A 16,095-nucleotide genomic window follows, 5' to 3' on the forward strand; every position below is an offset into this window, starting at 1 on the left:
GTAACAAGCTGTCAGATTACTTTACAGGGTGTCGATCGGTCACGAATGTCACGAAATCAGAAAACGGTTATGAAAATCAAGAAAAAGTCACAAAATTTAGCTTTTGGGTCACGATTTTTTTTTTATCTGTACAAATATAAGTATAGACTGGAAAATTTTGTTCTAAAAAACGTCAAAATTCACCACCAAAAATGTCTATGGTCGGTTTCAGACGCTTCCAAATCGCAGGCAAAGCATGCTTCTATCGCAAGTATGAAAATTCGGCCCAATTCACACCCAGATTTGCTCTTGAGGCTGTTACGAAATTTTATTGTTTGGTAAAGAGAAGGTCACGAAAAAGTCACGAAATTTCATTTTAGAATTTTAGTAGACACTCTGCTTTAAATTATATTGATATATGAATATCTGCGATAAAATAGTGTACAACTCCAAATACAATATTTTATGTCGTAATTACGTATTTAGTTTAACTCACGTTGTTGTTCTCTTTATATTGTAGAGACTATGGTAAATACGAAATATTCTAGTGGTTACTTGAAATTCTAATCCGTAAAAACGCTCGCTGCTAAGAATTATTAAAATTTAAAGGACTAGTAAAATTTATGGGCGTACCATGAATATAATATGATGATGAAACAATTGGTGAAATTGTAAAGTAAGATGAGAAGCAAATTTCATGAATAGACAACATAGTTTCCAGAGGTACGATTTTTTTTTTTTTTTTTTTTTTTTTTTTTTTTTTAAGTGTAGAATGTAAAGGAAAAGAAAGCTTCAAGTTTATCGTTAAAGTACGGCATTTTAACAACAGTAGAGTAACAAATCATTTTGTAGAATTTATTGGGAAAACGTACGTGAGACCTGTCCCAGGTCACGATCTGTGTGTTCGCTGATCAAGACTGTTCCGAGTATGGGAAGCACGATAGGTCAGTGGTAGAGCGCTTACCTCTGGTGTGTGGGGCTCCTGGTTTGATCCCCAGACAAGTAAATTTGTGGTGAACAACATCGTGTCCGTGGGTTTTCTCGGGGTACTCCCATTTCCTCCCACTTTATGATTTCACCAATTCTTCCATCATCATTCTTTTGCCTTCATCGCCGTCTCCCTTTGCCTAAAGGACAAAGACGTGGGACGTTAAACTTGAAAAAAGAGAGATGTTTCTTAGGGGATTTCTACCGATTTATTCGGCAGCTCATACTTTTCATTATGTCAAATATGAGGCAATCTTTTCATATTTGCATGATTTTCCTATGATAGCATACAGTAGTATTGAAATATAGTGCAAGTATTTAATTTAAGACCCAATAAAAGAAATTTGACAGAAAGAAAAGAATCACTTTTTATTAGTATAATTGTATGTAATATTGCTGCCTGGGGATACGCAAGGGTATGGTGTATTGATATTTCTTCGAGATTTGTATCTTAGAATATTTCCAAAAGTTTCGGGCCTGACACTCAATATCGCGCCATCGGTAATAAGGTGTTCATAGTATGTAGTGCCATCTCTGGAAGAAATAATGTATCAGTTGCAACTGTCTAGCTACTTTAGTTTATTGAAGACATTTATTTGAATAGAACACTGTGTGTTGAGCTGATATACTGCATGGAAATACTCCAGTCCATACGGCTACTATTTCCAAGGCTGCAGTGAAAGACAGTGGCTTCAAGGGGATTCAACATCCACATTACAGCCCATATTTAGCACTGCAGTCGTGGCAACAACAACCATATGTATTCGAACGTTGTCATGTAATATTAGGGTCTCTGCGCACAGTGACTGAGTGAAATGATTATCTACAGTGACCTGACGCAGCTGGGCAGTTGAAATTGATCCATTATATCTTCCATAGATGGCACTGTATGCCATGACGCGATATTTCATTGTCAGGTGCTAAACTTTTGAAAATATCCCTGTGTCCAGAAAAATATTTTTAAAAAAATCATCGTAATACACTCCTTTTCAAGAACTAAATTATATAACTGTAAAATGCAAATGTAATAATATGATATTCAGCACTTTCAAAATACATTCCGAGTAAATTTAATAATTCACTTACAAAGATCCTACGATACTTTAAAAAACACTTTCATATTATTCTTTAGTTCTTATGTTCTATTTCTAGTGATAAAATGTGGAAAAAACTGTTCTGTGGATTAGGTTTATTTTTTTATTTCTTTGGTTTTATAATTTTGTAGCAAGGGAGAAGCATAATGGTTCTAATAAGAAGACAGAAAAGCAAAGGGAATTCTGTGCAGAATTGTACAAAGGAGAAGGTTTTGATCCCCCGAAAGCCATGGCTGGGACCTGCCCTGATATGTGTCCAGAAAAGGAAAGATACTTACGGGAATATCAGCGTCAGGTTGCTGTATATGAAGCTAAGAAGGTTTCTTCAAAGAAAGTAAGTTTCATTTATTGATTTAAACTGGATTTGAATGTTCGTTGGGGGCGCGGTGGCTCAGTGGTAGAACGTTCACCTCTGGTGCTTGGGGTCCCGGGTTCGATCCCAGCTCTCGCCAAGTGAACTTTGTGGTGGACAAACACCGTGCTCGTGGGTTTTCTCGGGGTTCTCCCGTTTCCTCCCACTTTCTTCATTCCACCATTTCACTCTTCTCTCATTATCACCGTCTCCTTTAGCCTAACCGGCATAACCGTGGGGCGTAAAACTTAAAGATTTCATTTCATTTTTGAATGTTCGTTAAGAAATTTGATTTATCAAAGCTCCTTTACATATTTTCCCTGTCTGTCCGTCCGGGAGATAAATAAGAACTACTCGATGGATCACTGTCAACTTTGGCGAATGTTTGATCCCAGGAGGATCAAAAGTTAGGAACTGAATCCGTGGATATAAGTTATCCATCCTCCGGAATGATAGAAATCAACCATTTCCGGTTTTGATGTTGATCACGATAGAACAAAAGGGGTAATAGATAGTTAGAAGCGGTTACCTGCAATCGATTAAGTGCCCCAAGAATACACATTCAGCCCCATTCTTAACTGTCTATTAAAACTGGAAGTGATAGAAATATTACTGAAAATTCCAGTTTTAATGTTGATTGACATAAGCAAAAAAGATGAGAGATAGCAGGGACGTTTTGGTTTGAAAATTCATCGTACTTATATGCGAAAAAGGGAAGAGTTGCAAGTATGCTATTCCCTTGTATATATCTAATTGCATTTCGATGCCGCATATGACAAGATGGCATAGTATGTTATGTATTGCTAATAAGATCACATCATATTAGTTAATATTATTGTTGTTATTTGTATCTTCTCTGTTCTGTTTGTCCTTGCTCAGATTTTTTTTTCTTCTACATGTATTACCCTTTAATAGTAGATAGAAGTTTTCACTATCATAACGTTTTTTTTTTTAAATTTTCTTTGTGCTTTTTTTTTTTTTTTTTTTTTTTTTAGGGGAGGGAATATAAGTTCGCTATATCTCATTTGTTACTCCCGTAAGAATATCTCGGATCGTTGTTCTTATATTAAGAATGAATAAATGACATTGGCTCCACGTGAAGTGTATCTTATATTTTGTTGTGTGTTTCTCTGTGCATTTGCGGTATTCTCCTTAGTTATTCACTTCTGTGCTATGTACGACGCAGTCTTCCATTATTTTTATTAATAAAGTTTATATAGTAGTATATTTAAATGTTATCATCAATTTGCATATCAAAATGGAAATGGTTTTCTTTATTTTCATATATTATTTATATTATTAATTTACTTAGAATCATATTTATTTTTATTTCCTAAGTATTGGTAATATTATAGTTTATATCGAGAATGTGACTATAGATATTGGATTTCATATATAGAAAGATATACTCTAGTGAGTTAGATTTTTTTTAAAGGCAAACTTGTAGAAGACAACTAAGCTCCAAAAGGTGAGTCACCTATGCTTGATGAGCCTAGCCAACTATATTGTGAGTTGAAACTAAAAATTACTGTTTTATTTCTGTTAAGCAGCTATAAGAATACTGTATAGAACTAAAAAAACATAAAACACCCTGAGTTGTAACTCTACCGAGAAGGCGACAGAAAGACGGATATTTGTATATTGTCAATATTTAACACATAGATATAAAAACAGAAGGACAATGATGTGTGAAAATCTTGGGTTAACCTCCGATTTCACAAGAATTCTAGCTGGCGTAGCGAATCTAGCAATACAGGCTGTGAATTCGTTCCAGGTTTACCAGATGAAGCAGTTTGTAGTATTAAATACTAATAATAATTAATATATGTAAGAATTAGTGTGTTTAAGAGTCAATTATGTATTGGAAAGCTACGCGTACCTTATTGTTTGTTTTACCTTTTCCGTCCTTCCGTATATCGTATCATAAAACTTTCTTTCAGCCGTGAGAAAAAAAAAGTACTATCTGGTATTGGAGGGTGGAGTTTTGGCTTTCTGCTGGGGACAGACGGAACTGGGAATCCTTACCCTAAGAAATTGATTCAAATAAAGTTAATAGAGGATGACAACTCCATACCACATATGTATATGGTAGCAAAGATATGTATATACTTGTAAGTAAAGTAGATGTATATTTAATTTCATTCTATAATTAATAATTTGTAAAATTGTCACCCAGAAGCAGAAAACTCCGAACTATTATGGTTGTCCGCGACATTGTTAATTCTTTCCGCTAGAGGGCACCAGTGAGTAGACCAACATAAGAAAAGAAAATGTCAGGTGGTGGAAAACATATTAACCGACCTATTTTAAATGCAAAATTTTAAGGTTATATCAGAAGGGGACTATAACATATTTGGTATCTAATGAAAGGCCAAAGAATGCAGATTTTAGTGCTTGATTCGAAATTAGGTGACAATCTATAAGAAGTGAATTATTTGTGTATAAAGTCAATGTAAATAAAAATCAGCATACTTCCTTGCAAAGTTCCGTTAGCAGGTAGATAGAAAATAGAAAAGGTTATCTCTATTGAAAAGCCAGTAGCTTTGAGGCGAAGCACGACTCTTGGGCGTCAAACCCTTTTTACAAAACCGAAATTCTGGAAAAGAACAAGGCAGTTGGCGTTTAGATCGGGTCTGTGAAGTTGCTGCTCGTGTGAAAATAATTATTTTCATGAACACTATAAATTCAACGGTGTTAGTTGCAATGGAAGATTGGTGCATATATTTATTTTAAAAGTGAACTTAATTAAGTGCGATAAGTTGCACCATTGGTGTTCGAAATAAGTTAAATAAACTGTGTCAGTTTTCTAGACTATATGCATTTAGAGATCCAATCTGACACTACTGGAAATGAATACACACATCTTACGAATGCAGCAACAAATCATTAAAATATCTATATATATATATATAGAGAAAGAGATAGAAGTGCAAATAAAACCAAGTTTGAAGTGGTTACAAAGTAGTGGACTTAAAGTTATAATCAGGCATCAAGGAATTAATCTACTTTAGGATGCTACGGAAACCGTTCTAAAAGAATACTATCGACATGAAAGAATAGACACTAAAATTGTGATTAACGCTGTGAAGTAACGGACATACTTACCTGGAAATTAAAGAAGATGAACTGTGCAATAGATACAAATACGTATTATTAACTATGAACTAGTGATAAAAAAATCATAAGATTTTTTTTTTATTATTTTAGTTCAACTGTGAGCATATCTTATATCGATATCAATTAAGTGTTGTGGTTTAAGTGATTAAGTGTTGTGTTTATAATAAAAGTGTTTATTAAACTACATGGAGTTATCACCTTCCCTAACGGAATTTCGGCTGGTATGGTAAGTACCAGAATAATTTGTTTGTTTCTTGCAGGTTTGCTGGATTCCATGTTCTTTAATATCAGATGTTCGAAACTAGTAAGGTAATCACACACCTATTCTTTGATAAACCAAGGTGGCAGATAATTCATGCGTAAGTCCACATATCAAAGAAAGTCCGAAAGGGGCTACAGGACTTTAAATAAGGAACTCACACTTACAGGAATGGCAGTATAGAAATTATATAAAATATTTTTTTTAATCTTAGCTCTACCGACTTTTATCTAAATTTCAGTATTTTCTATTATTTTATTTGGCATATCTTTTGATTTACTTTAAATTTGGATGATACAACATTCCTGTAAGTAAAGGGGTAGTAAGAGAGAGATTTACATATGAGTTTAATACGGAGATTTCTCTTTTCCTCCCCTGCACTCCACATAAGTTTGGCTTCCCAGCGTAAGGCAATTACTACGCTTCTGTGCCTAGTTATTGTACACATTAGTTTGGCACCCAGCGTAGTAGCAATATTATATGCTAGGATTACAGGCAAAGGCGCAGTACAATCACATAATTTTGGCGTCCATGTGTGAGTGCTTAACCACGTTGATCATTTCTTTACTTAAATGTTTGAACACCCTACGTGTTTAGCAAGAAGTGTGCAGGTTACGCACTGTTGTTCACATCCTAGCGTATAACCGAGTGTGTGATTACTTAAAGATTAGTATATTTTTCGAGTAATGAATTTATTTTGTCCCAAATGCTTTCCAAAACATAATTGATATAAAAGTAAAATGTGTGTAAAAATGTGTTTATATATAATACTTAAGAAGTTGTAAACTTGAAGGGGGGAGATAATTTTATTGAGATAACATTTAGATTCTTTCCTTTTTATTAGTGAATTCATTAGATTAAGTAGAATTGATGGTTTTGACTAGGCTGAAAAGCAGAACGATGAATGAAGAACTTAGAGATTTAAAACAATCGCAAAGTATGTCATTTACAGAAGTAGAAGATCAGGGAGATGAAATTCAAGTGAGAGACGAAAACATAGAAGTAGGCAATGAGACAAATGGGATAGGAAACACAACTAGTTCATCAGACCCCGTGTTGCAATTCTTGATGCAAATGCAGCAAGAATTAAATAACAAAATTGATAAATCTCAGCAAGAATTAAATAACAAAATTGATAAATCTCAGCAAGAATTAAATAACAAAATTGATAAATCTCAGCAAGAATTAAATAACAAAATTGATAAATCTCAGCAAGAATTAAATAACAAAATTGATAAATCTCAGCAAGAATTAAATAACAAAATTGATAAATCTCAGCAAGAATTAAATAACAAAATTGATAAATCTCAGCAAGAATTAAATAACAAAATTGATAAATCTCAGCAAGAATTAAATAACAAAATTGATAAATCTCAGCAAGAATTAAATAGTAGGATAGATAGATCCCAACAAGAGTTACAGCGTGAACTGAAAACAGAAATTAGGAAAGAGGTGCAAGAGTTAGGCTGTAAACTAGCACAAACTCACCAGGAGTTAGATAGTAAAATTAGTGCATTGTCTAGTAAGCTAGAAGATACAAATGAAGAACTGAGAAATACAAGAAGGGAGTTAGAACATTCACAGAAAGAGCTTGAAACTAGGCTGAGTAGGTCATTACAAAATACAGAGCAACAACTGCATAACGATATAGAGAACACCGTACAACAATTAAATGTAACAGTAAATCAAGTTTCTGAAAATTTAGACCAGACAGCTAGAAATTTAGAAGAAGTTAGAAATGATCTAGGAAATAAGATAGGATCTTTAGAAGAGCAAGGTGATAATATTATTGGTCATGTTGAAAGAAATCGGGCAGAAGTAGAGACAAAATTAAGTGACATAATTTCTATACACGCGAATGTAACTGATGAATTAAGAAACACTATCGAGAGTGTAGATTCGAGAATAACCGGAAAAGTAGAGGCCATAGAAGAAATGATTTCTGCCAGACTAAATATCATTGAGTCAAATCGGGTAGAAGTCTCTTCACACACTAGCATTCCACCAGAACAGGCTATGCCCTCATGTTCACGTACTATTCCTAATGAAACAATTTCGCCGAGCATAGCACCACCTACATCCTCTGTTTCACCACTCGATAATCAGACAGCACAGTTGTCAACGTTCATGAACCCTTTTATTCATCGTGATCTAAGCCTACCAAATTATCAGGGTACAGAGGACGAACCACAAACATATAACTTTTTGCTAGACTTAGACAATTACTTCGCATTAACAGGTGTACCTAATGAAGCACGTTTGTCATTCATTAGTAGAACGTTAAAAGGGCCAGCACTTTCATGGTTCAAAGTCATGTGTCAGAAAATTGTTACGTATGAAGAGTTTGTGATTAAATTTAGAGAAACCTACTTAAGTCAGGAACGATTGGCTACACTAAGAGCTAATTTGTTAACAGTTCAATTCGACAATAAGGTCCATAAAAATCCTTCTGATTTTCTGTTGAACATCCTACATCAAAATTCAATATTGGATCCTCCTGTAGATGAATCTTGCTTATTGAAACTCTTACCGAGAAAACTTCCAGTATATATATATTTAGGACCTTAGTGGCTTCGAAACCACAATCTCTTACAGATTTACTCGCGATTGTGAACGAAGTACAGGCAACTCATTACGACCGAGATAGATTTCCTCCTCGTAGAAATATGAATATGTTGCAAGTGTCCTCTGAGAGGGTAGACACACATCCTCGTAGGAATAATAGAAGGAATGTCCCTTACGCACGATGACAGCAACAGAGAGACAATAGAAGCAATAGTAATGAGAGTCCAAATTCAGGTCATAACGGGAGAAGGGAAGGAGGTCAATCACCCCGTAATGAGCGCTACCCTTCACCTGAAAATAGACAAAACCACAGGGGACAGCGAGGTTCGAGAAGGGGAAATAACAACAGTACACGGAATGAAAGTAGAAATCAAAACAACTACATTCCGAAGCAACAAATACAACTGCTGGAAACCTATCATAATAGCGAAGGACAAGGTTACCAAACTAACCAAAATGCACCCAGTGTGACAGGGGGTCCTCATTATAATAACTGATGCTTTCCAGCACATACAGCGGGAAAGTTGGATGTAGTACTTGTAAATAGAACATCTGATATCCAACAGACGAATAAAGCCCTGTGTGTGCTCGCAAACAATAGTTCTGACTTGGCAGACGATAATGAAACATATGTTAAAAGTATTGAGGAGAATGAAAATAAATGTGTAAAATGCGAAGAAATAAATAGTACTCAAAATTTTGAAAGTAATACTAAAGACACTATTTCATTGTTATTGAAAGATGGTAGAAAGGTAGAATTAGAGAGGGAAACATTTAATGAGGCAAATGGAATTTTTGATAATCTGTTAGATACAAAAGACGACCCAGTTGTGAGAAACAATGTAGTAGTTTTACCAGAGATAAATGTAAATAATTATGCTCAATCTGTAAATGCATTGTTAGATTCTGGAGCAAGTATATCCGCAATAAATAACAACTTATTTGAAACGATACTAGGTAGCCAAACACAACCACCATTTTTAAAAGCAAATAACATAAAAGTTACTTCAGCGTTCGGTAAGAAGATAGCCACGGTCAAAGGTCAAACTCTTCTTGAGGTTATTGTACAGGGGAAAACTTATTATACAGTTGGCATCATTGTAGAAGGATTAAATAAAGATGTGATATTAGGATCCCAATTTTTCGTAGAATCTGCTGCTATTCTAGATTATTCAAGAGCGCTGTTGATATTACAAAGACCCCACTATATTGAAGTTAACTTTAGAGATCAAGAAATATCGAGTGATGATTTAGTTCTTAGACAATTAGAGGAATCATTGCAAAGTGGCATTATTAGTGAGTTAAGTGAGAAAAGTGAGATAGGAGAGAATGTAGAAAGTATACAGTTTCCTAAGGTAGGATTGGGGAATTCAAAGGCGAGGCTATTTGATAGTGACCCCACACTGCAGTTGGGTAAAAGAGTATTCCCAACCCCCACAGAACTGAAAGAAAGAGTGTTGTCTCCCGAAGAATGGGAGAAAACCAACACAAAGGCCACTGAGAAAGATATTTATGAACATGTAAATAATTATAAAGATCTCACTGATGAACAAAGGGGTAAATTAGCGTCCGTGTTAATAAAACACATAGACATTTTTGACGGAAAGCCAGGAACAATTAAAAATTATGAACATAAGATAGAACTTACAGATCCTACACCAATAAAATCAAAAATGTATCATTTTCCTATTAAGTACAAAAATCAGATACAAAATGAAATTCATCGTTGGTTAGCTTTTAATATTATCAAGAAAGCACCTAGTGAGTAAAATCATCCGTTGGTGGTCGTTGAGTAACCAAATAGGAAGATTCAGTTGAGCATAGATGGAGTAAATTATAGAAAGAAGTCAAAGAAACAAGCCTCTACCACACTGGAAGTCTTACAGTCTCTAAGTGATAAACCTTTCTTTTCTAAATTACAGATATATTTGAGTTTTTCGTAAATAATACAAGAGAGTAAAGAGAATCAGAAATTAAAAAAAAAAAAAAAAAAAGAATTACGAGCACACATCACGCAACAGAGTTGAGACAAACAAGTAGAGATACAGGGTTATAAAGATGTTTGCGTCACACACATTCAAAGGGTACTACATCCAGAAATACATTTCTCTTAAAGAAATACCATCAGAGAGAAGACAAAGAAAAGAAAGATAACACATCCGAGATGTACATATCTTAAAACTATCATATGTAGCAAGAATTCTGTATCGTCATTATGCTATATATGTATGTATTGTCAGTGCTATTATTGAAAATAAGTTAGGAATATTAATTTGTCAATAGTCATTACATAGTTATTATAGTTCTTAAGTATTGTATCTGTGAGTAATATATTAATTGTCCTGTCCATTAATATATAACTCAAAGGGGGGAAATGTACGACGCAGTCTTCCATTATTTTTATTAATAAAGTTTATATAGTAGTATATTTAAATGTTATCATCAATTTGCATATCAAAATGGAAATGGTTTTCTTTATTTTCATATATTATTTATATTATTAATTTACTTAGAATCATATTTATTTTTATTTCCTAAGTATTGGTAATATTATAGTTTATATCGAGAATGTGACTATAGATATTGGATTTCATATATAGAAAGATAGACTCTAGTGAGTTAGATTTTTTTAAAAGGCAAACTTGTAGAAGACAACTAAGCTCCAAAAGGTGAGTCACCTATGCTTGATGAGCCTAGCCAACTATATTGTGAGTTGAAACTAAAAATTACTGTTTTATTTCTGTTAAGCAGCTATAAGAATACTGTATAGAACTAAAAAACCATAAAACACCCTGAGTTGTAACTCTACCGAGAAGGCGACAGAAAGACGGATATTTGTCTATTGTCAATATTTAACACATAGATATAAAAACAGAAGGACAATGATGTGTGAAAATCTTGGGTTAACCTCCGATTTCACAAGAATTCTAGCTGGCGTAGTGAATCTAGCAATACAGGCTGTGAATTCGTTCCAGGTTTACCAGATGAAGCAGTTTGTAATATTAAATACTAATAATAATTAATATATGTAAGAATTAGTGTGTTTAAGAGTCAATTATGTATTGGAAAGCTACGCGTACCTTATTGTTTGTTTTACCTTTTCCGTCCTTCCGTATATCGTATCATAAAACTTTCTTTCAGCCGTGAGAAAAAAAAAGTACTATCTGGTATTGGAGGGTGGAGTTTTGGCTTTCTGCTGGGGACAGACGGAACTGGGAATCCTTACCCTAAGAAATTGATTCAAATAAAGTTAATAGAGGATGACAACTCCATACCACATATGTATATGGTAGCAAAGATATGTATATACTTGTAAGTAAAGTAGATGTATATTTAATTTCATTCTATAATTAATAATTTGTAAAATTGTCACCCAGAAGCAGAAAACTCCGAACTATTATGGTTGTCCGCGACATTGTTAATTCTTTCCGCTAGAGGGCACCAGTGAGTAGACCAACATAAGAAAAGAAAATGTCAGGTGGTGGAAAACATATTAACCGACCTATTTTAAATGCAAAATTTTAAGGTTATATCAGAAGGGGACTATAACATATTTGGTATCTAATGAAAGGCCAAAGAATGCAGATTTTAGTGCTTGATTCGAAATTAGGTGACAATCTATAAGAAGTGAATTATTTGCGTATAAAGTCAGTGTAAATAAAAATCAGCATACTTCCTTGCAAAGTTCCGTTAGCAGGTAGATAGACAATAGAAAAGGTTATCTCTATTGAAAAGCCAGTAGCTTTGAGGCGAAGCACACTCTTGGGCGTCAAACCCCTTTTACAAAATCGAAATTCTGGAAAAGAACAAGGCAGTTGGCGTTTAGATCGGGTCTGTGAAGTTGCTGCTCGTGTGAAAATAATTATTTTCATGAACACTATAAATTCAACGGTGTTAGTTGCAATGGAAGATTGGTGCATATATTTATTTTAAAAGTGAACTTAATTAAGTGCGATAAGTTGCACCATTGGTGTTCGAAATAAGTTAAATAAACTGTGTCAGTTTTCTAGACTATATGCATTTAGAGATCCAATCTGACACTACTGGAAATGAATACACACATCTTACGTATGCAGCAACAAATCATTAAAATATCTATATATATATATATAGAGAGAGATAGAAGTGCAAATAAAACCAAGTTTGAAGTGGTTACAAAGTAGTGGACTTAAAGTTATAATCAGGCATCAAGGAATTAATCTACTTTAGGATGCTACGGAAACCGTTCTAAAAGAATACTATCGACATGAAAGAATAGACACTAAAATTGTGATTAACGCTGTGAAGTAACGGACATACTTACCTGGAAATTAAAGAAGATGAACTGTGCAATAGATACAAATACGTATTATTAACTATGAACTAGTGATAAAAAAATCATAAGATTTTTTTTTTATTATTTTAGTTCAACTGTGAGCATATCTTATATCGATATCAATTAAGTGTTGTGGTTTAAGTGATTAAGTGTTGTGTTTATAATAAAAGTGTTTATTAAACTACATGGAGTTATCACCTTCCCTAACGGAATTTCGGCTGGTATGGTAAGTACCAGAATAATTTGTTTGTTTCTTGCAGGTTTGCTGGATTCCATGTTCTTTAATATCAGATGTTCGAAACTAGTAAGGTAATCACACACCTATTCTTTGATAAACCAAGGTGGCAGATAATTCATGCGTAAGTCCACATATCAAAGAAAGTCCGAAAGGGGCTACAGGACTTTAAATAAGGAATTCACACTTACAGGAATGGCAGTATAGAAATTATATAAAAGATTTTTTTTAATCTTAGCTCTACCGACTTTTATCTAAATTTCAGTATTTTCTATTATTTTATTTGGCATATCTTTTGATTTACTTTAAATTTGGATGATACAACATTCCTGTAAGTAAAGGGGTAGTAAGAGAGAGATTTACATATGAGTTTAATACGGAGATTTCTCTTTTCCTCCCCTGCACTCCACATAAGTTTGGCTTCCCAGCGTAAGGCAATTACTACGCTTCTGTGCCTAGTTATTGTACACATTAGTTTGGCACCCAGCGTAGTAGCAATATTATATGCTAGGATTACAGGCAAAGGCGCAGTACAATCACATAATTTTGGCGTCCATGTGTGAGTGCTTAACCACGTTGATCATTTCTTTACTTAAATGTTTGAACACCCTACGTGTTTAGCAAGAAGTGTGCAGGTTACGCACTGTTGTTCACATCCTAGCGTATAACCGAGTGTGTGATTACTTAAAGATTAGTATATTTTTCGAGTAATGAATTTATTTTGTCCCAAATGCTTTCCAAAACATAATTGATATAAAAGTAAAATGTGTGTAAAAATGTGTTTATATATAATACTTAAGAAGTTGTAAACTTGAAGGGGGGAGATAATTTTATTGAGATAACATTTAGATTCTTTCCTTTTTATTAGTGAATTCATTAGATTAAGTAGAATTGATGGTTTTGACTAGGCTGAAAAGCAGAACGATGAATGAAGAACTTAGAGATTTAAAACAATCGCAAAGTATGTCATTTACAGAAGTAGAAGATCAGGGAGATGAAATTCAAGTGAGAGACGAAAACATAGAAGTAGGCAATGAGACAAATGGGATAGGAAACACAACTAGTTCATCAGACCCCGTGTTGCAATTCTTGATGCAAATGCAGCAAGAATTAAATAACAAAATTGATAAATCTCAGCAAGAATTAAATAACAAAATTGATAAATCTCAGCAAGAATTAAATAACAAAATTGATAAATCTCAGCAAGAATTAAATAACAAAATTGATAAATCTCAGCAAGAATTAAATAACAAAATTGATAAATCTCAGCAAGAATTAAATAACAAAATTGATAAATCTCAGCAAGAATTAAATAACAAAATTGATAAATCTCAGCAAGAATTAAATAACAAAATTGATAAATCTCAGCAAGAATTAAATAACAAAATTGATAAATCTCAGCAAGAATTAAATAGTAGGATAGATAGATCCCAACAAGAGTTACAGCGTGAACTGAAAACAGAAATTAGGAAAGAGGTGCAAGAGTTAGGCTGTAAACTAGCACAAACTCACCAGGAGTTAGATAGTAAAATTAGTGCATTGTCTAGTAAGCTAGAAGATACAAATGAAGAACTGAGAAATACAAGAAGGGAGTTAGAACATTCACAGAAAGAGCTTGAAACTAGGCTGAGTAGGTCATTACAAAATACAGAGCAACAACTGCATAACGATATAGAGAACACCGTACAACAATTAAATGTAACAGTAAATCAAGTTTCTGAAAATTTAGACCAGACAGCTAGAAATTTAGAAGAAGTTAGAAATGATCTAGGAAATAAGATAGGATCTTTAGAAGAGCAAGGTGATAATATTATTGGTCATGTTGAAAGAAATCGGGCAGAAGTAGAGACAAAATTAAGTGACATAATTTCTATACACGCGAATGTAACTGATGAATTAAGAAACACTATCGAGAGTGTAGATTCGAGAATAACCGGAAAAGTAGAGGCCATAGAAGAAATGATTTCTGCCAGACTAAATATCATTGAGTCAAATCGGGTAGAAGTCTCTTCACACACTAGCATTCCACCAGAACAGGCTATGCCCTCATGTTCACGTACTATTCCTAATGAAACAATTTCGCCGAGCATAGCACCACCTACATCCTCTGTTTCACCACTCGATAATCAGACAGCACAGTTGTCAACGTTCATGAACCCTTTTATTCATCGTGATCTAAGCCTACCAAATTATCAGGGTACAGAGGACGAACCACAAACATATAACTTTTTGCTAGACTTAGACAATTACTTCGCATTAACAGGTGTACCTAATGAAGCACGTTTGTCATTCATTAGTAGAACGTTAAAAGGGCCAGCACTTTCATGGTTCAAAGTCATGTGTCAGAAAATTGTTACGTATGAAGAGTTTGTGATTAAATTTAGAGAAACCTACTTAAGTCAGGAACGATTGGCTACACTAAGAGCTAATTTGTTAACAGTTCAATTCGACAATAAGGTCCATAAAAATCCTTCTGATTTTCTGTTGAACATCCTACATCAAAATTCAATATTGGATCCTCCTGTAGATGAATCTTGCTTATTGAAACTCTTACCGAGAAAACTTCCAGTATATATATATTTAGGACCTTAGTGGCTTCGAAACCACAATCTCTTACAGATTTACTCGCGATTGTGAACGAAGTACAGGCAACTCATTACGACCGAGATAGATTTCCTCCTCGTAGAAATATGAATATGTTGCAAGTGTCCTCTGAGAGGGTAGACACACATCCTCGTAGGAATAATAGAAGGAATGTCCCTTACGCACGATGACAGCAACAGAGAGACAATAGAAGCAATAGTAATGAGAGTCCAAATTCAGGTCATAACGGGAGAAGGGAAGGAGGTCAATCACCCCGTAATGAGCGCTACCCTTCACCTGAAAATAGACAAAACCACAGGGGACAGCGAGGTTCGAGAAGGGGAAATAACAACAGTACACGGAATGAAAGTAGAAATCAAAACAACTACATTCCGAAGCAACAAATACAACTGCTGGAAACCTATCATAATAGCGAAGGACAAGGTTACCAAACTAACCAAAATGCACCCAGTGTGACAGGGGGTCCTCATTATAATAACTGATGCTTTCCAGCACATACAGCGGGAAAGTTGGATGTAGTACTTGTAAATAGAACATCTGATATCCAACAGACGAATAAAGCCCTGTGTGTGCTCGCAAACAATAGTT

General features: G+C 34.2%; 1 protein-coding gene across 1 annotated transcript in view; it reads left to right on the forward strand.

The window, feature by feature from the left end:
• xmas (RRM_XMAS2 and SAC3_GANP domain-containing protein xmas) overlaps positions 1–16,095 on the forward strand; it is a 156,303-nt gene that overhangs the window by 25,415 nt on the left and 114,793 nt on the right. The window contains exon 6 of the mRNA XM_081738132.1: positions 2,192–2,394. Coding sequence (XP_081594258.1) covers positions 2,192–2,394 — 203 coding nt within the window. The remainder of the gene's footprint in view (positions 1–2,191; positions 2,395–16,095) is intronic.

Source organism: Thermobia domestica, chromosome 14 (assembly GCF_964235325.1).
Source record: "Thermobia domestica chromosome 14, izTheDome1.hap1.1, whole genome shotgun sequence".
NCBI classification, from domain to species: domain Eukaryota; kingdom Metazoa; phylum Arthropoda; class Insecta; order Zygentoma; family Lepismatidae; genus Thermobia; species Thermobia domestica.